At 32.8% G+C, this 21,340-nt stretch overlaps 1 protein-coding gene across 2 annotated transcripts in view; it reads right to left on the bottom strand.

Annotated features, from left to right (window-relative positions):
• The window catches only part of LOC148619885 (TATA-binding protein-associated factor 172-like), a 41,401-nt gene extending 20,285 nt beyond the window's left edge, over positions 1 to 21,116 (bottom strand). For both annotated transcript variants that reach the window (XM_088580267.1, XM_088580268.1), the window contains exons 1-22: positions 20,769 to 21,116; positions 19,328 to 19,451; positions 18,594 to 18,708; positions 17,398 to 17,535; positions 16,303 to 16,478; positions 15,953 to 16,080; positions 15,436 to 15,592; positions 14,394 to 14,552; positions 13,764 to 13,859; positions 13,242 to 13,418; positions 12,864 to 13,004; positions 11,558 to 11,685; positions 10,690 to 10,813; positions 8,216 to 8,473; positions 7,436 to 7,578; positions 3,736 to 3,910; positions 3,215 to 3,384; positions 2,803 to 2,967; positions 2,412 to 2,529; positions 1,042 to 1,195; positions 530 to 591; positions 104 to 196 (exon numbers count right to left, since the gene is read on the bottom strand). In XM_088580267.1, coding sequence (XP_088436393.1) covers positions 104 to 196; positions 530 to 591; positions 1,042 to 1,195; positions 2,412 to 2,529; positions 2,803 to 2,967; positions 3,215 to 3,384; positions 3,736 to 3,910; positions 7,436 to 7,578; positions 8,216 to 8,473; positions 10,690 to 10,813; positions 11,558 to 11,685; positions 12,864 to 13,004; positions 13,242 to 13,418; positions 13,764 to 13,859; positions 14,394 to 14,552; positions 15,436 to 15,592; positions 15,953 to 16,080; positions 16,303 to 16,478; positions 17,398 to 17,535; positions 18,594 to 18,708; positions 19,328 to 19,451; positions 20,769 to 20,779 — 3,012 coding nt within the window. In that variant the 5' untranslated portion in view covers positions 20,780 to 21,116. The remainder of the gene's footprint in view (positions 1 to 103; positions 197 to 529; positions 592 to 1,041; positions 1,196 to 2,411; positions 2,530 to 2,802; positions 2,968 to 3,214; positions 3,385 to 3,735; positions 3,911 to 7,435; positions 7,579 to 8,215; positions 8,474 to 10,689; positions 10,814 to 11,557; positions 11,686 to 12,863; positions 13,005 to 13,241; positions 13,419 to 13,763; positions 13,860 to 14,393; positions 14,553 to 15,435; positions 15,593 to 15,952; positions 16,081 to 16,302; positions 16,479 to 17,397; positions 17,536 to 18,593; positions 18,709 to 19,327; positions 19,452 to 20,768) is intronic.
• Positions 21,117 to 21,340: the final 224 nt, after the last annotated feature.

Genomic DNA, 21,340 nt, shown 5'->3' with positions numbered 1-21,340 from the left:
CAAGAGTTTTAGAAACTGCAATAAAAAGGTTGAAAATTGGATGAATTTTTAAAAGGAATTAGGAAAAACATTCTAATTGTCAAATTTCCTGGAACATGCATACCTCTGCCTTGTCCTCAGTCAGTTCTGCTGATATACCAAGCTCAGTTTTTACACTTGGTGTCTTCCTAAGCCATCGTCTACCTACTTCTGTAGCCTAAAAACATAACATGAGAGGGCAAGTTTGTGAATCTTGAAGTTGGAAATAGCCAGAACTAAAAAACACTGCATGCCATAACTGCATATATGTAATGAAATATGAAATCATTCTGCCAATTGGAAATTTTTATCACTGTATTGAAGTAAAATTTCTCCAATCATAATGAAAATTAAAAGTGAACAATGGCATTAAATACAGAACAATCTGCAGATGAAACATAAGAATTAATTAAAAACGGAACAATTAGACAAAGCCTTCAATGCAACAGGCATGTACTGCCCACTTAGAAAATAAAAAGTTAATCTATAAAAACATCTATGAGAAGCTTACCTTCTGATATTTTGTAAGCGTAAGAATCCCTGAGGTTTTTGAGCATTTACATTCTACACCTTCTGAAATGGAAATCAAACAACATAACTTAGCAACTTTAGCTCTGACACATACTGTAAAAATATTAATTTTTGTGGTGTACTAATTTTCTTTCTTTTCCCAGAGGACAGAAAAGTGCAAAAAATAGTGTCCACGAAATTGATTTTTTAAAACTACACAAGGCTTATCATTTTTAAAACTGTGGGTTTCTAAATCAGGAGTTTGTTAATAATCTGTAATACAATTTTAAGCCTGAGGTATTTTACATTAGGAGTAGAGTTACTGACCTGTAGTATCAGCCTGAGGGTTTCTAAATCATGAGTTAGTTACTAACCTGTAATATCAGCCTGAGGTTTTTACATCAGGAGTTAGTTACTAACCTGTAATATCAGCCTGAGGGTTTCTATATCATGAGTTAGTTACTAACCTGTAATATCAGCCTGAGGCTTCTACATCAGGAGTTAGTTACTAACCTGTAATATCAGCCTGAGGGTTTTCTACATTGGGAGTAAAAGTTGGATCACAGCACAGAAATCCATGTAAATTTTTCACTACTTTAACACTAGGATTTGGAGATCTAGATAGGCATTTGCTAATAAGATGGCAAAGGCTTTCTGCAGCTTCCAACTAAATATAAAATACCATTAATACATGAAATAAACTGATATAAATCAGAGATGATTTCATAAGGTCAACAAACAAAGCAGAAATTGGCAAAAATGGAAGTAAATATACAATTAAAAAAGAATCGTAACGGTAAAATCCAGACTTGAAATAGCATAATTCTGCAAAAAACGGAAGAAAATCATCCCTGATAAATAGTCGTGTCTCATTAACATGACTGTGATGATGGTGGAGGCATCCAAGAAATATTTTGAGTAATATTGATCGCACATATCAAATATCATTGTCCTACCAAGTGTAATAGAATATTTAATCTAAGACCATGACAATTGCTGCTGCCATTACATAATTTACAGCTGTTTTATACCTTAAATCTGATGAAATGTCTATCTGCCTTTTTTTAAGTGATTAAACATTAATAACTACACTAAAGTACAAGTTTCCAGTCATGCTCCAGGCAAATATCTGAAAAACTCCTCATCTTTTTGGCAGGACAAAAATAATACATTTGTACCAAAAAGTTCATAGTATCCTATCAAGCATTTTGGAGCTATTGTGGAACAGTATAGAATGTATCCTTTAAAAGACAACCATATAAAAAGCAACACCAATGAAGATGATGGGAAAATTCTGCAGCACACTTAACCAAACTTAATCTTAATTCAATATGTAGTCACCATTCTAAATCTGCAGGATGAGACGTATAAAGATCGTTTCTTGAGTTTATAGAAAGCATTTCAGCAAAAAAATCTGATGTCTTAACCATAAAAATGACCATCATGGTGTATACTGCAGTCTTTTTTTCAAGGTTTGTGTATTAATTCTATTTTTTGCACAATTCAACAAAATTTACAATCTTTCTTCGAATTGTATTATAATGTTATTCAAAGTGTTGAGGATTATAGACTTTCTTAATACCGCAGGAACTGTGTGACTTATGTTAAGCGTTGTAGCACTTTTTGTAATGTCATCATGTTTCTGTGTGTAAACGTTGTATCTAGGTAAAAACATCAGTTTGCGGTCCTCCATTAAATGTTATATCTAAGAAACGTCTTCTGCTTAGTCTACGCTAAACACAACACAATCATACAACTATACGACCACAACAATGGAAAAAAAAAATTCAATGCAGCTAAAATTTCACAATACAGGTCTTACAAAGAAAATAGCAAAAATGGAACACCAGTGAAAATATGGTTTACATTACAACAATACCAACCTGGAGATTGATATTCTCTTCTTTCTTCATACACTCCATCAGTGGTCTGACTACTGGATTCATCTTCTCAGGAAGATGGTCAAGTTCTATCACTGCTTTAGATAGTGAACACTGCACCCTATTAATTATATTCTGATAACTATTAACTGATAATTTAGAAAACAATCAAGAAAGAACTCACTAGCCTAGTATATTAACTGAAAATTGAAAATCTTCAAGTTCAACAAGATTGCTGCTGGTAGCCATATGTCCCTGCCAAGTGTGACAGGTGGTACATGCACAGACACTTGTATTTCTATGTCCCCTTCCATGTTGTGGCAGAGGACAACAATCCTTAGATACTTTGAAATCAAAATTTTACCACAGCAATAATAGTGTTAGTTATACCAACCTAAGAGTAAGGATTTGTAGCTCTTTTGTTGTCAATTCTACAGTTTTATGCAACTGTTTTCTTCGGTCTTCAAATGTTTGTACAACTTTTGGCTTCAACTTTGACTTGATATCATCAAATATAGATGTTGTAAGGGCCATTGATTGTTCCACTGTTAAAATACTCCTATAGCGACAATAAAATGAAATAAGCTGTAATCACAAAGTTATTTCTTGCCTTTTGGCACATGGCTGCTGTCATCCAAAAATATTAAAAATACAGAATGCCATGCTTGTTGAAATTACTTTGTGTTTATAAAATGTCATAAAATGTTTTATTTTGATGTTATAAACACTGTCAGGAAATCTAACGGCTAAAAGGGGAAACCTTTACTTCCAAAGTGAAAAGAAAAAACAAAGCTTGAGTAACTTACCCAGGGGGATACTGACTATCCAGATCTATCCCCTGTTGTTTTAATGCTGCTATAAAATCTTTACAATCTGACTGCATGTGAGTAAAAGAGACAGCTATCTCGTCATAATACAGGGACTCACACAGACACTCCATCAGCTTGGCTTTCACTATATCAGGGCAGGTACATGTCTAGAATTGAGATATAAGAACATACTTATCTATAAACTTTCTTCATCAATGCATGAAGTTCAGATAATATACAATTTAGTACATACATTTCAATTAATGATGCACAACGTTACTGGATGATTCAAATTGCCAGAAATCACAAAGAATTAAAATATTTATGAGGCTAGTATCTGCCTCATTACAGGCAACTTGCCCAATAACACCAACCAAACTAGCAATTACCCATATATAGAACACTTGCCTAATCACACATAACTTGATAACAACTACCCATTTATTGGCAACTTGCCCAATAAAACTCATCTGACCAACTTTTGTCCACTTAAAGGTAACTTGCTCAATAAGGCCTACCTGGCTAGCATTTGCCCATTCATAGGCAACTTGCCCAATAACAAATCTCTGTACAGCTGACTTGTTGTTCAGATGAAATATAAATAGTTTAGATATTGAATCAACTGGTTTCTCAGGTCCAGCAGGAAAACCAGGAACATCTCTGGACAAGTATTCACAAAGTACTCCAAGTAATCTACAATGAGTCAACAAACTCTTATTACACTGTAGAATAAAAGTACTTTTCTGCAATACAAAATCTTTTAAATAATAAAATCCAAATTAATTTCAGCATGAAAAATAGGCAATAACAGGGATTGACACCTGTTTTTTTTTCTGGCAGTAGTCCAACGACTATTAGATACACAATTTTTAGTTGTCCCAGAACATATTTAGTAGTCTCCTAAAAATCAAGAAGACATAAATTAGTCAACACGGGAGAGTGAGACTGTGTGTGTGTGTCAAACAGAGAATACTGTCAATTAGTTATAGTCTTGTTATTGTATGTACAAATTGTCTAGTCTGCGGACCAGCATAATTTGTAAGAAATTTCTCCATAAATTAAAAAATTACGGGAAATGCAGACACTATTTTATTGGCTTCAGCAGTTGACCGAAAATAATGCAACGGACACGAAATACATATTTTGTTTAAAATCATCGATTTAAAGACCTGTTTTGGTTAAATCTTTTGGAAACTTAATTTATGACCTCAAATTCAAAGACATCGGATGTATTATGAGGACATTACCCTTAAAAGCACGAAAATTTTTCATAAAAGTCACGTTATACTGCATTGCTGTCAACATCGTACTGATCATAACTAACAACCAAACTGACCAATCACGATTCCTAAAACAGTCACACAAAAATCAATAATGTAAACATTCTATTTTTTAACCGTAGGTGAAAGAAACATGTTCCAGAAGTTCATTTCTGTCTGACGGCTATAATAATACAATTCACATGACAATGAGAAGCAATTAAAAGTCATTTTCAATACTGAATATCTACTAGTCCACGGACTATTTCTACCCAAAATTTCAGTAGTCCCCAGACTAATATACAAAACATAAGGCATTTCATTTTGGGAGAATATTTGCTAGACCTACAAAGCAATTAATACTTGGAGCTTCAAAACATTTTCAATGCTTTTACAATTTATAGATGATTGATATGTTGTGGTGGCAAATATCTCACATTGGCCAATATTGATGTTTTAATTTGTAATTTTTTATGAAAATGTGCATAAAATCCATAAAGCTGTGCTTTAAATGCATGATACACCTGTTGCCCTGTTAACTAGTCCTTATGCTTTTAATGAATTTATATGATCAACTAGAAATACTGTGAGCCCTGTCAAATACCCTCCCCACCCCAACCCCCCCATAAAAAATGGAAATAAAAAATGCACAAAAAAATTGGCACTATCCAGGCTACCAGCGAGTTTAACTAAGTTTGTTGTCTTGATTTTCACCCACACATTTCTATCTTGTTCAATACACACTTTTCTGACAAGGTTTTAAGTACCTTTTACATATACTTATTAAGGCATACACTTTTATACAAATCGGAGGGGAGCTTACTTCAATTGGTATGAACAATTCATCAAAGTTTCAAAAAAGTTAGTGAAAGTGTTCTTGAGTTATTGTCCGAAAACTTGAAAATCCCCCTTTTTTAAGTATGAAAATTCATTACACGGAAACGATTAATCTGAAATTTATTTAAAAAAAATGAAAGTCAGCTTATGTCAATAGATATAGACAATTCACCAAAGTTTCAAACAATAGGTGAAAGTGTTTTGAGTTATTGTCTAAAAACTTGAAAATCCCCCCTTTTTTAAGTATAAAAATACATAACATGGAAATGACAATTCTGAAATTTATAAAAAATCTAAAGGGAGCTTACATCACTAGATATGAACAATTCCCCAAAGTCTCATTAAAGTTGGTGAAAGTGTTTGTGAGTTATTGTCCGAAATGTGTGGATGACAAAACGACACATGGACAAAGGTACACCATAATATGTCCTGTCTTAAATGGGCGTATAAAAATGTAAAATCAAAATTTTATAGAAAAAGAAATGGAGCCTTTGACCATGGATACAAAGAATATCTCAAAATTTTGTGACTTTAGCTGAAAGCATATTTAAGTAACAGAGTGTAAAAAAAAGAAGAACAAAATACAAAGAATAACTCAAAGCTGTGTGGCATTTTGGCAATTGCTGAAAGCATTTTCCAGTTAGAGTGCCAAAACAGAAAAAAATACCCACTTTTTATGAAAAAGTGAAAAAAAAATAAAAATAAAAACAGAAACAGAGTGAGTACAAAAAAAAAACATCCTTTTTTAAATGTAAAAAGTCCTATAACTAAAAAAAATAATGGTTAAAAATGTAAAACTAGAGAGAGCTTTCTTCCATCAATATATACAATTGACCTAAGTTTTATTTAAACAGCATAAAGGTTTTTGGAGCTATGGTACAAAGTGATGATGACAGACAGCGGTATACCATAATACGTCCCGTATAAAAATGGGTATAGCAAAATGTTCAAAATAGCCTAACTTAAAAATTACCTTTTGGACTTTGCTGAAAATTGAACTTAACAAATATTTTATACTGTGGAACTTCTCCGAACCAGCCACCGCTGGGACAAGAGAAAATGGCTGGTTTATAGGGGTGGCCGGTTTTATGAAAAATAGCAATGCAATCAAAGAATTGTTTCTCTTTGTCTTTTATAACCCTACACTTATCAGTTTGCAGGTCGAGTCATGTTTGATACCAATTCTAAACTTTGGGCCTCATTATTACCTTTCAAAGTGTGCATCATTTGTAAATGGTTTGATTGAAATCAAACTACTGTTGAAAAATAATGTTCACGGCTTAGAAAGAATGTGTATTAAAGATCAAAGGGTTATTGCTGGTAATTAATCATTTGTTCTGTTTTATTAAACTACCTTTCAACAAAAGTAATAACTTCATCTCGTCATTGTTTTGGCTAGGGTACAGATCACATTAATTAAATGTGTAAAGATTGTTCTATTAAATGACACCGATTGCCTGATGTGTGTACACACCAATTAACACTCATCCAGTTACAAAAGGTCATGTCTGGATTAAATTGTGCATTTAACAACTGTCCACTTCAATTACCATCTGTCCACTGATGAAATGCAAACCGGACAGTGAATGAATTATTAGTTACGTAATCATTTACTGTTTTGCTGACACATTCATTACAGGTGAACCATAGCCGGTCGTCCAGAATTGAGAGGTTGTTTTTACTTGAATTATGTACCTAAAACTGTGAAAAACAGGCCGATGTAATGTTTTTTGGGGGTAGCTGGCCTATTGAAGAATAAACACCAAGGTTTAAAGGTATGTAGGCTGGGACTTTTGAAAATGGCTGGTTTAAAGGGAAGACCGTTTTTTTTAGGGTCCAGTTTGGAGGTTTCACTGTAGTACTAAACAGCTGTGCAAAGTCAAAGTGAGTGCCGAGCTTTTCATGACAACAATTTTCTTAACCATTCCATATAATGAAAATTGGGAAAATTCCCACAACAGAATGTTGACATCTGACAACTAAACACTGAAATAACAGGGTTCTATTTTAAGCATCAAATAACTTTTGAAGGACCACAATCAATTTTACCCATCCTTAATTTCTGTAAACAGTACTGTATGTCTAAATACCATAACATGGTTTTTTCAGTATACAAACTAACCCAGAAGCAGTCATTCTGGCCCTCAGTATTGCAGTATCTCTTTCTAATAGCGAGGCGTTGATTGTAGTATTACCAGCTATGAAGTCTTTGTTGTCATTTTTAGATGTCTGTGATGACATTGGTTGGTTCTTAATTCCCTCTGCCTACAAAAAAATATTCGTGAATGTTTTAATGATTTTCAGACTCCTCTTTTGTGTTTTTGACTCATTATACAATATAAAGAGTGAAAGGATGAACAGACTGTCAGACAGACAGACAGGCCTTGAAAAATTTCAAATATATCCTTTCTAATGATAACATGAGAACTTTTACCATTTTAAATTTTGTCGATGAATTCCTTAAGCACCATGTATCATATGTCCAGTTGTATATATTTTAGAAACAAAAAAATGTGTTTCCGGTAATCCAACCAACCACACTTTTCCAATTGTAACCCCCACCTTTTTTAACAAATTTCAGTACATTTTCTTACAAAATACTTGTACTTGAGAGCATTATTCTGGCTTGCTTAACTGCTAGATTTTTTTTATAATAATCACCAACAAATAATGTGTGAAACACAGCATAAACAAATGGATTGACAAAATGACTTGTAAAAATAGAAACTAATGGGAAATGAAGATCAATATAATTTCAGATCAGATTCTGGAATTGATCAAGTCTATTTCTGGATTTGCCAACAAAATTGTTTTCTCCCCAATTTGCCAACCTACCAACAATTTACATTCCTTGTATGTTATCAGAAACACACTACGTTTTTAATTAGGCCTCTATGCATACCCTAACTCTGTGCCTAGCTGCTAACATATAAGTTGGGTCAAATGGTATGTTGGAAGGCTGCATACACTGTGATAACCACACCCCCAGCCATGGAGTAGCTTGCGACAGTAGGTGCTCTAATGGGGACTTTCTAAGTAGCTGTGACCAAACTTTTTTCACAATTGTTAAGATTTCAGCACTCTCTTCCAACAAACTTCTCTGATAAAGATGGCGTAGAGCATCACTTAGTATCAGCGGAAGCCACGCTGCTATTGGATGCTGAAAAGAACAAATGTCATCAATATAAAGGAGTGTGTTCAGCTGGTATCAAATTTTGCCCACAAAATAATTTTTGTCAAATCAAAATGGACACCAAATAATAATTTCATAAAATAAAAGGTTAGTATTAATATTGTTTTTGTAACTCATACAAAAATAATACGATAACTGAATAGTAAAAAGAAACTAAATTGTGTAATTCCAATCAAAAGAAACCACTCAGTGATTTAGCTAGCGCTCGCCATTTTCGCCATTGACGAATGATTTTCGAAAGTGGCGAATTTTTCTCGTGCACGATTCATCACTTGATATTTCGCTCCCCCCCAAAAAATATCGGTAAAAAAGCCTCTGATGTTCCCATGACCCCATAATTGACAACTTTTTTACCTTTCCCAAGCCAATTAAGGGTTTTACAATAAACAATCATGACCAATATTTTGATTGCATCACCTTTGATCACACCTTGCTTGATCACCTGGTTGAGGCTAATTATCCCGACAAACAAATTAATTAATGGTAATGATTAGTTTGTTGAGTGCTGTGACACGTTCTCAAAGTACTCAAAGTGTCATCGTATGTATTTAAAATGGAAAGATGTTTGGATTTTTCAATCACAGTTCGAATCTCAACTATGTCCGCCATTACAAACTATTTTAGTTTTACCAACAATAGAAGCTGATGTATATAATTTTTAGATTTTTACTGTATGACACAGTAACAAAATATTTTTTTGCATTTTTTATTCATGAATAGTTGCTAATGTAGAAACTGTATGTTGTTATATATTTTTTATTAATATGAATTATCTGTTATTTATATACCAGTGCTGACATAGAAATAAATATGTTATTTATAATATAGTTGTTATAAGTATATGTATATACATGCATGCTGATAAATTTGCGACGCGAAAAGAAAAAACAATATTGAGATTTAGTCTTACGCAAAAGTGACTAATGGGTTGAAAATCCTGGCTAAATCCCTGTGTGTTCTACATTTACTTTTAAGTTTTGTTTCAATCCATCCAGTTGTTTTAGAGTAGAAGATTTTAAAGTTGCAAATGTAAAATTCAGAGATATTTTTATGCAGACAATATTAGCCAAATGACTAAACAATTTAGAGATTCAAAGCTGGATGTGTATTATATTTTATTAAAAGCAAACTCATATTCTTTTAAAAAAACTCACAAGGAGTCATATTTTGTGATAAAATTCTGACATAATGATGACACAACAGCTTGTATTCCAGAATTCACTTATAAATAGTATTGAAAAAAAAATGGGACAAAGACAGAAAAGGCCTGGTTGCCATAAAGTCAGAAAACAGGAAAGACCTGAAACTGCATCCCATGATATCAGAGTCCATACTGAAGTTGCATACCAAAAATCTAGACTGTAATTTATAGTTGCTGAGAAAAATGTTCCAAAAATATTTTACCTGCCTGATCAATATTCACCATTCTAAAGGCCGAAATTCAAATAAGGCTTTTCAGGGTGAAATTTTTCACAAAATAACAGACTTGAAACTATTATTGGTAATATCACTTTGAGACCAGAGCCACACAAGCATCATTTGATTTTTTTTATTAAAACTACAGCTAGTTGACAAAGGATTTCCTATCTCGTCTGAATATAGCTGAAATATTGCTGCTCGCACGTTAAACCCCAACAAACAAAACCTATCAAGGTACTGTAAACATATTAATTTTCGTGTATTCTATCAAGTGAACATATTTGCGGGTATCAATTTTCATAGTAAACATATTTGCGGGTATCTGTCCACTGCAAAAAAATAGCAAAAATAAGAACACACCGAAAATTAGTATGTTTACAGTATTCAAAAAAGGCTCATTAAGGAGGTCCAATGTACATTTTAATTTCCTTCCTTGTATTATTTGAACTTTTTTCTAGTATAATTTATCAGAGTATCTTTTCCTTTATAAAAGAGATACTATAAACTATGGTCAATACTATATAAACATATTTATTTTCACTATTTTCGTGGTGGACAGAAACCTCTGAAAAAAAGTACCTGTGAAATTGATTTTTTTAACACTATATTATGCTTACCATTTTTTTTAAAACCACAAAAATTGATACATTTAAAGTTTTTATTAGAAAATATTAAATAGAACCTTAGTGAGCCTCACTTACCCTTTTACGGTCAAGTTAGCAAGGCAACACTACAAGGAGTAAGAAATCTGCTATAATACTAACCTGAGGTGATTCTATTGTTAAAAGAGTAAAGAAGGTCTCTAAAGCAGACTTCCTAACAGAAACAATATTGTGCCTTAGAAAAGGCCATAATCTGGGGACTAAATCTGTCAGGGGAGTTGTCATCCTGAAATGTAATTTCAACAAATTAACAACCTCATCAGATGTTCCTCACCTTGGTGCCAAATATGTTGTACAGCTCAACTATTTTTACCATCAAACTTTAATTTTTTCTCTCATTAAGTTCATACACTTCAGGTTAAGAACATTTATTGATTCCAAAAACAATCCTTGTTTAGTACTAGACCAGCTACCTCAGAGAAAAATAAAAAAAAGACCTCCTCAGAAAAGTGTTACTCAACTAATACAGATACTATTTTTCATGGTGTACTGATTTATACTATTTTCCCAGTGGACAAAAAAAAATTCCAAAAAATAGACCCCCAAAAATGATTTTTAATTCCATGAAACACAGGTATGATTTTTTTCAAAGTGAAGTTGAAATACGAAAAAATCAAAAGTAAATACTCTATACAGTAAAATAATGTAGTCAGCGTGGTACAAGCTGAGAAAAATATCAGCTAAGTTCCTTCTGAAATGATTGACAGACTAGGAGTAACCACCAATAAAGACTGGGTATTCGAACAAAAACTCATAATATGACGAAAGCACTGCTATGCAATAAATAAGAGGGGACAATTTTTTGTTCTTTCAATGTAATCAAATTTTAGGTCTAGTTTGTTCTTTACCAAGATGCCCTGTTTTAGTAGTGTGCATTTCTAATTGTACATTAAATCAAATTATGAGCAGAAAATTTTTCAGCTACACCATCTCAACAATAAGTGCAGGAAATCTGGCATAATATTCTTACCAATTGAGTATTGAAGACTGTGGATGAGCCAACATTGTAGAGAGTAGAGTCATAATACTATTGGTCGATGATGTCAGGTCATCAAGGTCAAGAAGGGTCTCCCATAAACATGATACTATCAGGGGTACCTTCAATGGTATAAAATGGTTTAAAATAACAATGAATGAAAGGCTGAGTAATACACAATTTATTGATATCAATCTAAATTTGAATTGGTATATAGACAATGACAGTGCAAAACAAGTCATCATACTGCTGTTAGTTTTATAATGCAACAAAAAAAAACAAAAACAAAAAAACAAAAAACCAACCAGAAACAACAACACTCATACAGAGAGTTGATATCAAACAGAAACCAATATATGTACAACATATACCTTTCTGATTGGTTGGTTCTCTTTGAGCAAACCTGGTTATTATATATAACCTGACTTTGTACTATAAGGTCATTATGTCAATTAGTATGCACTCTGTGATTCAAATAATCCCGAACAAAATAATATTTTGATTACAAATGAATTATCAATATTTGGACTTGCATCCATCAGAAATTAAACTACAGAAATGTTTCTAAAAATTGAACAGGTCACACTCAATAACCTGGTTTGCAGCAAACCACTTTGTGGTTTATAAGGGTAAACTGCTGAAACCAGGCTATTTTGTAAAACCTGCTCAAAAATTTTAAAAATTCCTAAAAACTTTCAAGCCAGAAAATCAATGTTCTTGATTTAAAGAAGGTGACATCAGGCAACTTCTAAACAATGTAATGTTCATGATGTCCCAGAAATTTTTTCACTAGTAAAACAATTTATTTTGACTGCTTAAAGAGAACAGTTACAGTATAAATGTTATTCCAAAGTTTAAAGATAGTAACCCAGTCACGTTATCCATTTTTAAAAACTTTTGCATATCTCACCGAAACTAACATACAAATATTTTGTTATATACAGATAGCCGATCTTATAAGAAACTCACCAAATATTGGTAAATCATTACAGTCTGGTTTAACTCGACACGTTATTGTAAATCGACTGAGTCATACAAATTTCAAATGATCCTATGCAAAGTTTCTGAATATTTAAATGTAAATAAATAACTCCACAGGTATTATTAATAATAGACACATGCCCTACTTATTTACTAATGACACCTGCAGATGCCCCCAAAACCAGTTTAATATTAATACAAAAGCCTACCATAACACCAATTTGATAATTAATAGGTAGGCTCATTTTAAGGACTAACATAAGTTTTGTAATGAAAATGGTACCAGTCATTTTTAATTTACTATAATTATTCAACATACCTGAGCTGGCATGAGTGTAATGAGACTATTTGCCACAGGAACTAGTGCAGCAGCAGCCACAGCTCTGACATCATCACTTATATCCTGTATACCACAAAATAAAGATGGCAAGATGGCTGGAAGTAACTTCTCTGTCATATCCTGTTTTCAAAAATAACTTCAATTTAATATACTAAACTGTCACTCAATAACAAAGAAAAATCCTTTCTTTTCCCCCAACTTGATTTAATACTTAAGAAGCAATTGTAATCTGGTTATGATTGCTGTTTCAGCCAACATGAAATTTGCAGATTGTGGATAACTTACTTATCTAGAAGTGCATTGTTTGTGGTGCCACACATTTTCAATTTGCTATAAAATATGGGAGTTTAGTCTTACCTGTCTTACAGCAAGAAGGTACTTGAATCCCAACAGTCCTCCATGCCTCACCTCCCACTGACTCTGGCTGAGGAGCTGCAAAAGTACAACAACAACACCCTCCACCTCAGGGGCATTCAGGTACTTAATTAGCACACCTAAACACTGGGCACATGATTCACGGACAGGTGCCACTACCTAAAACAGAAAAGGTTAAGGTCCATTAAATGGCATTTCAATTTTTGATGAATGCTGAGTTGAGGTATAAAGTACATAAGACAAAGGTAAATATATTTTTGTGACTTAATATTGGTGTTTTCAGACAAACAGCTGAAATACACAAAAATAAGTACCCTGCAAAGGTTACCTGCTATAAAGTACATGTAAGAAAGAAAAGATAAATCAAAGAAATATGATGTTATAACACAATAAAATACAAATTTTTATGGTAAAATTCAGATTTGCCAAAACAAAAATCCATGAATCTGTAGAAAACACATCACTGATATGAATACGTAAATATTGTCCTTAGTATGGCCTCACCTCATCAGAAACAAAGTCACCAAATCTGTCAAGAGCCATCACGCACAACAATCTCAAAGATACATCTGACAGCCACAGTTGGTTAATTCCTACAGCCTATAAAAGAAATACCAATATAAGTTGTAACAAAGGTTGGGTTAGTAACGAAATAAGTCAGAACCGTTTAGTGCTATTTCCTGTTGTTTTTTTTTGTTCAGTACAAACCACAAAAACCAGTTAGGTTTTCACTTCTTTAAAATTGGTTCTTTAATTACTAATGGGACATTAGATGCATTTAGACCATCACACTCTACATCTTGACATACTCCCAAATAGAGTGTGGAAACGGCTCTTGGACCCACGTGGGGTCTGGGAGTAGGCCAGAGCTTCAGCAGAGCAGCCCAGCCGCTAGCAGGACATACTCTGAGTTCTTCGGTCAGGTATCCCTAAGGCCTGACTTTCCTACCTCCATCTACTAACAGACATACTGACACAATTCCTGTAAGGGGCAGTAGTGCGAGATCCGTAAGGATAGTCAAGACCGTAAAAAAACCCGAAGATAGATTTGACCATTAAAGAAGTCAACAAAAATATTGTCTAATCACCTTATGATTCTTAGGTTAACATGTACTTGATACTTCCTAGTCATACCTGGTCAGAAATAGTGTCAACTGACAAACCAGCAGTTCCACCATGATTCTTGATTACCTCCCTTAGACCTATAGCAGCACCATGTCTTGTTTCCCATGAGCTGTGAAATAGGTCATTCATCAACATCTCACAAAAAGACTCAAATGGCCATTCCTCTACCTGTTAAGATAATTTTGGCAAAGGCAAATATTGTATCATATTAAATAAGATTTTTTAAGGATTTCATTTCATGACACATAACCAAGAACCCCAAAATTTTCATGTCTAAAATAACAACTTTTACCCCCTCTAAATTGTGATTAGAACTCCAGCAATTAGATGCGGATACTATGAGAATTTTGCCTACAAATTTTGATTTCTTAATACATGTAGTAGGCAAAGCTACATGTACTCTTTCCTTTTAAGTTGGTAGTCATGGTGATGATAATTTCACTTCCCATACATATCATAAATTCACTTACATTTGCTGTTATTTTATATAATAATGTTTTTCATTCATTATAACATGTCTTTCACGATTAATTTAATAATAATTGATAATAAAAAGCAAATCACTTTTTGTGATTTTTTTTTCCTATTTGTGAAACTAGCAAAAATAGCAATAAGTTATTTGACAGTAACAGAATACTTCACAGTAAATCAAATAATCATTTGAGAAGGCCTTGTTTGTTCTATTTTCACAGACATCAGCTTATTTTACTGATGATTATGGTAACACGTCTAATATTTCATGTTTATTTCTTCTCAGATTGTCTATGGCTAATAAAAGACCACTGTTCTTGTGGTTGTTGTTGATCAAGGTTAAAATCTAATAAAGCATGAACAGACGTCAAGCAACAATCACAGCCATATGAATAACTCCTTTTAAAGAAAAGGACAATGAAGACTTTACATTGATTCAGTATGATAAAACAACTGTCATCTGTTCATGTAAGTAAATTGTTACCGTGTCAACATTGCTATAAAATTGGACTTGGGGACTGCCTCAAGGTAATACATTCACTGTTCCCGCTTGATCATTCAAACAGTGTATATTATTTACCTCTTCCACATTCAGAGTATTATCAGGCTGATTTTCTATAATTAACTTCTCTTCTTTGACTTCTACACTGAGTTGCTTCCCATTAGTACTGGGGTCTCCATCTGCCATTGACCTGGATTTCTTCAATGGGGGTTCTGCATCAAATGATAACTGCTCACTAAAATGGAAATAGGGCAATAAAAGTTACATTGAAAACAAGGCCATACAAAACGAAACACCTAGGTTCTCAGGCTACTTTAAAAAAAATTGCAGGAGGAAGCCTCTTTTTTGGGGTCAGAAGCAAATAGCAAATTTTTGTGTCATATATTTCATGATAAATCCTGCTCAAGCTGGTAAATATTTATTATGCCATGAAATAAAAATTGCTGATGCAGTAGTGTTATAGGGGATGTGGAGGTGCATGAGAACCTAGAAGATTTTTTTTAGCTTAAGTAATGATGGATACATAAGTGTAACAGATAAAGGACTAATAAACCAAAATAGAAATTTTACCTCTACCACAATGTTATTTTTTTACCTTTGAACATCCCTGGATCTTTGTTTAGCTAAGAGTTTAGTCCTTCTCTTGGCCCGATTTCTCTCCCTGGCACTCATACCACTAGTCACATCCATCAGCTGTTGTTTCACAATTTCTGATACACACTTCTGTAGAAAAAATAAAACTTAAATTATTGTAGAAAACCATGAAAGGAAGAAACACAAGTTTAAGTATACTTCAAAACGAATTAAAATTGAAAATTGTTCTTCTCAAATATTTGATCAATTTTTACTAATTTGAAGTAATTATGAATAAAACATAACTGATCAAGCCTTAATCTAATGAAGACTTCATAATTTTACTGTACATACAAAATATATAAAACCAACCTTGACATTAATCTGGCTGCTGGAACTGCCATTGGAAGAACTAATTCCAATAGTCAGGTCTTCATCGGAAAATAAGTCACTATCTAAGCCTAACTTGAGGCTTCCTACCATGTCTAGTCCTAACTTTTTGTTCAACATCTGTCTCTGCCTACTTAACTTTTCTTTATCATCTAATCCTATGAAAAATGTATGCATGCATGATTAAATTAATAAATGAATGACTTTTAAAATCTCTTCAAATTGAACCTTCTGCAAGACAATGACACAAACAGCTTAAAAGAGACTTTTTCTGTTTAACTACAGTAATAACAAAGATGTACAATATCTGTTAAACTTTCAAGTAGCAATCACTTCATGCTCCTTTGTGTAAGTTAATGCCGAGTTGCATTATCTCCCTTAGCAAACATTCCTATTACTTCACTCTGAAAGCCAATGCTTCAATTCTAAGGAAAAGCAAAGCAAAATGACAGTATTTGTTGTTTGATTTGAAATTTCAAGTTGAATATATGTTTGATGAGTTTAAATACATCAACTTAGAGACTGAATGGAATTTGGTATATACAGATTTCAATGTATCAATTTTCCATTCCCTCTTTATTTTGCCTCATAATTATATTGAATGGACTACAGGGTTTGTAAGTCTCTTCATGTGACTCCATGGTTTCACGAGAATGGGTCCTAGTCTACCATTCAAATGCATAACGATTTGTCATTTTCAGAGCGTTGGATTCAGTATATAAAAGCATAACATATTTTCGTCTAAAAATACCAATAAAAATGACAAATATCTATTTCCACATGATATAAGTTTTAAGAAAAGCGTAAAATAGAAGATTGTAATACAGCGTTTCGAGGTCCCTGGAAGTAACAATAAAATGCAGACCAGTCTGCAGATTTCAATACGTTCTACAACAGAAATTCCAGTAAGGAAAATATAATTAGAACGAGATATGCACTAAAAACCTTCAGTTTATCAAATTATGTCAACAGATGATTTGATGTGATGGCACTATTGAAAATTGCTTTTAGATGTATTTTTCAGTATAATGGTAAAAGCTTGACAACAGTAAAAGGATAATATTGACAATGAATTACCTAAGAACTCTTCACCAAGTTCAAACTGTTTTTCCTCTGTACTAAGTAAGGATGTCCCATAAACAAGAACATTTCTCAGATCAAACTGTGAGAACAGTAACTGTCCTGTTATCTCTGAACTTCCAACTTCTGTAGGCTCTGTATTAAAAGAACTAGATTGATTGATTGTATTTGTTATTAAAGTGCAAGTTTTTTATAAGAATCAGGCAAAATGGAAAAAATTAGAAACATGCATGTCAAACCCACATCAATCTAACAATATAATTTCAATCAAGGACACTTTCTCTATTTGAAAAGACCATTATTTAATCTCTGTATCAATGGATTTGCTCATGAATTTTTCAATAGAGTTATCTACCGTTGAAATATTCATTGACTGTACATTTCATGGATATTATAACTCAATTTACCAACATGATATGGAAAATCTTCTATTTCCTTGATTCTGATGGTACAAATGGTAAAACTACACTTTCGAATGCTGCCTGATTCTTACATAGACACTTGAAGCCCTTTGGCAAATATTTTAGGAAAAACAAGTTAATCAACTGACCCTTCTTTGTACTAGATCAACATGCTGAGTTTGATGTTAATGTAAAATAAAAATTCAGAATCTGACAGAAGTATGTATACTGCTACAGTCTCATCAGGTGCATTTAAGGAATTCAGGTTCATGTACACAAGTCTCATATCAATATAAGATGTAAATTTCATGAGTATTAAGTGGTAGTCTTTGTAAGAATCATGCAAAATCTGAAAAATGTGATACACCCCAAAAAAGGCTACATATTTTTATTTTTGTAATTAAGTTGTTTTATGGGTCTATACTATGAAATGTGTAATTATTCATTAAAATCTGCCTGCTCTTAGGAGATAATCCGCACTGAAAATCCAGTAGATTCTATTGTATTTGAGTGCCATTTACAGAGTTATCTCCCTTAATTTTGAAATCTACAGTGCATTCTATATAATTTTTATATTTAAGAGCACGAGTTATATGAAAAACCACATGTTAATTTCTGTTTACTATGACATTTCAAACAAAATATCAAAAATAAAAATATGTAGGCTTTTTACCCATGAATTACATTTTGCATGATCCTTAGCTGGAGTGCTACTTAATTTCTCATATATTTGTTTTGTTCATTCTGAAATCAGCAAAACTGTTAGCAATGCAAAACATGTCTTCGTACTACCTGATTTAACATAAAGCTTGGGTTCAAATTTTGGCACATTTCTGCAGATGGCTTCTACCGCCTGCCCAGCTGCTATTCTTGTCTCCCAACTTGCACTACACAAATATCCATGAACCTAAAATGTAAACGTACATAAAATTTTATCCCATAACTTTCCAACAAAAGGTCAAGGGGTAAAGTCAGTTTTGTACTTTTATTGAGACTGCAGTTAATCAAGGCATTTTGAACATAACACAAACTGACTTTATGACATTTATTTTGTTAGAATGTGTTTCCAAGCTACTCAGCTACTCTGGTACCAAAAATAAGTCAACTAGAGCATAGCAACTATTTTTTATCATATGTTTCTCAAACAATAAATTTCTTTTCAGCATCAAAACATTGTGACAACTGTTTTGACCATGACAATTAACTTTTTAAAATTACTTTAGCTTATATTTTGATCAGCCTTATCATCATTGGAGTGTGTTGTAGACAGAATCTATTACAACCCATCACCTGCCAATTAGCTCCAATCGCATAAAACAGTGAATACATTTATTAGCCTTAATATAAGCTAAATTAAGTAGATATCAATTATATAACTTAAAATTAATTTTATTACAATTCATATTCTTATATGGGAGTGGGGAGGGGCACCATTTGAAAACAGGAGTTTTATTCTTCTGTCAAGAGGCTTAGATGTCTGTCTCTTAAAGTGTATTAATATAAATAACTGAGATTTACATTTGTACCTTTGATAAAAGGTTATTGAGTTCATAAGGATGAAGTTTCTGAACTTCTCCAAGCTGCTCAGCTGCAGATCGTCTAATAAGTGGAGTCGACCCTGTATCGAGTAATAAGAAAAGCCGATCTAATCTGAAAAAAAAAAAACAAAAAACATTGTACATGGAGTAACAGCTATGCAAGAAACTTTCAATCATGGAGCAAAAAAACAATTTGGAAAACAACAATATGGAGAAAATGCCTATGTGTAGAAAGCAAAAGTTTATTTTTAACTGAAATGGACATTATGGTAGCAACAAAGTAAACTTTTTAGACAAATTTAAAATTGTTTTTTTTTATGCTAAGGAAATTAAATCAACAATATAAAGGTATAAATAGTAAGATTTTATGTACCCCAAAACATTGCTTGGGAGGAAGATACTTCCTCTATACAAGTTAACAAGGTGAGTTGATGGTATGTAAACATATAATGTACCAGTAGATCACATTGTGAATTGGTAGGGAAACCATCAGATATATATTAAAGTCATTAAATTTTTCATTACTTATAATAATTAAAAATATGAAAATCGATCAACTTCTACACAGTTCCCACAGTGGAAGGGAAACATCACATTGATTGACAACCAAGTAAGTCAATTAAAAGCTCTGAGCTAAGGGAAATTTTCAAAGATTGTATTGGAAATGAATTAAATGAATTTTAGTGTACCTGAAACTACAAACAAATCTTTATGAGAAAAGATTTCAATTTTACCACTGCAATGTAATAGTAAGTTTAACTTGGTATTCTAATTAAATTTTTTGGTTTGGCCGAGTTTAATTTTCAGTGAAACAGCAAGCCAAAAAGTGATAAACACTCAAAATACATGGACCATATAATAACTTAGCTCATTTCTGTGAAACACATCCATTTGTTTGTTGTAAAACTTATTCTGAATATTTTTTACAGTATACATGTGTATGAAAGTGTTATACATGTATTCCGAATTAAAATTACACTTATTCTTCTAAGAAAATATCTTTTTAAAAAATATTATCTCATGCATAGACTTGTGATAGTATATCACATACATTTTTAAATTATTTCGCAACACTCCCCAGAACCTCACGAAGCACAGACTAAGCCTGCTCAGATATTAGCACATAAGGATACTAAACAGTATAATGAAAGCCATCTACATTCAGTCTATTTGGATAAGCAAAAGACACATATATATTGTATTAATATTAAGAATATTTTAATCATGCATTTAATCATTTGAATCCTTAACCGACAAAAAAACCTTCAGCATAAATCAACTAATTATCAACACCAGAGAGATGTGTTACATGTATATTATTCTGAACACATATATTAGTATTTTAGCTCTCTGACTCAGTAAATAATCTGCAGATCATGCCTCCCCCTTTTTGTACCGTTGAAAACTGCACAAATAACAGACTCGTTACCTTGTAGTCATTCTGTACTATACAGTCAGAACATTCATAATGCAAATCCTTGGTCAAAGACTTTAGTTGTCTCCAAAGATGGCGATGAAAGGAACCAATATTTAAGTTTGTCACGAACTTTTCAAGAAAGTTACAGTTTTTCAACAGTAAAGAAGTTGAAAAACTTTGGAAAAGGTCACTGACACCCAATAATGTTAATAGATATCTGTTCAATGTAAATCGAAGATCAATTTGCAGCCATAATAAAGCCAAATTAGTAATGATTTCCGCTTTATTGAGCACTCTGCCCGTCTCCGCGGCATTTGTTTTTATACTGACTGCCATTTTGCACATCGTCTCAATAAGACTGAGGGTTTAGTGCATTGATTGGTCGAATGTCTGAACTTTCAACTTATTTTGAGCAATCAAATTTGAGTTCAATATAATTGACCCTAAAAGCGGTGTCGACCGTACTTTGCACGGAGTGGGAGAGAAAGAATTGTCCGCAACGCTCGGATCCCGAGTGTCATACACTACTTCTTTTGGGGTATTTATATTCTAATTATACGCAGATTATCTTGAATAATCTTGAA

The sequence above is a fragment of the Perna viridis genome, chromosome 4 (genome assembly GCF_037379345.1).
Source record: "Perna viridis isolate PV_CMFRI_1.1 ecotype Kerala chromosome 4, ASM3737934v1, whole genome shotgun sequence".
NCBI lineage: Eukaryota > Metazoa > Mollusca > Bivalvia > Mytilida > Mytilidae > Perna > Perna viridis.
Note: the sequence above shows the minus strand (reverse complement) of the source record. Positions and strands in the feature narration are given on the sequence as shown.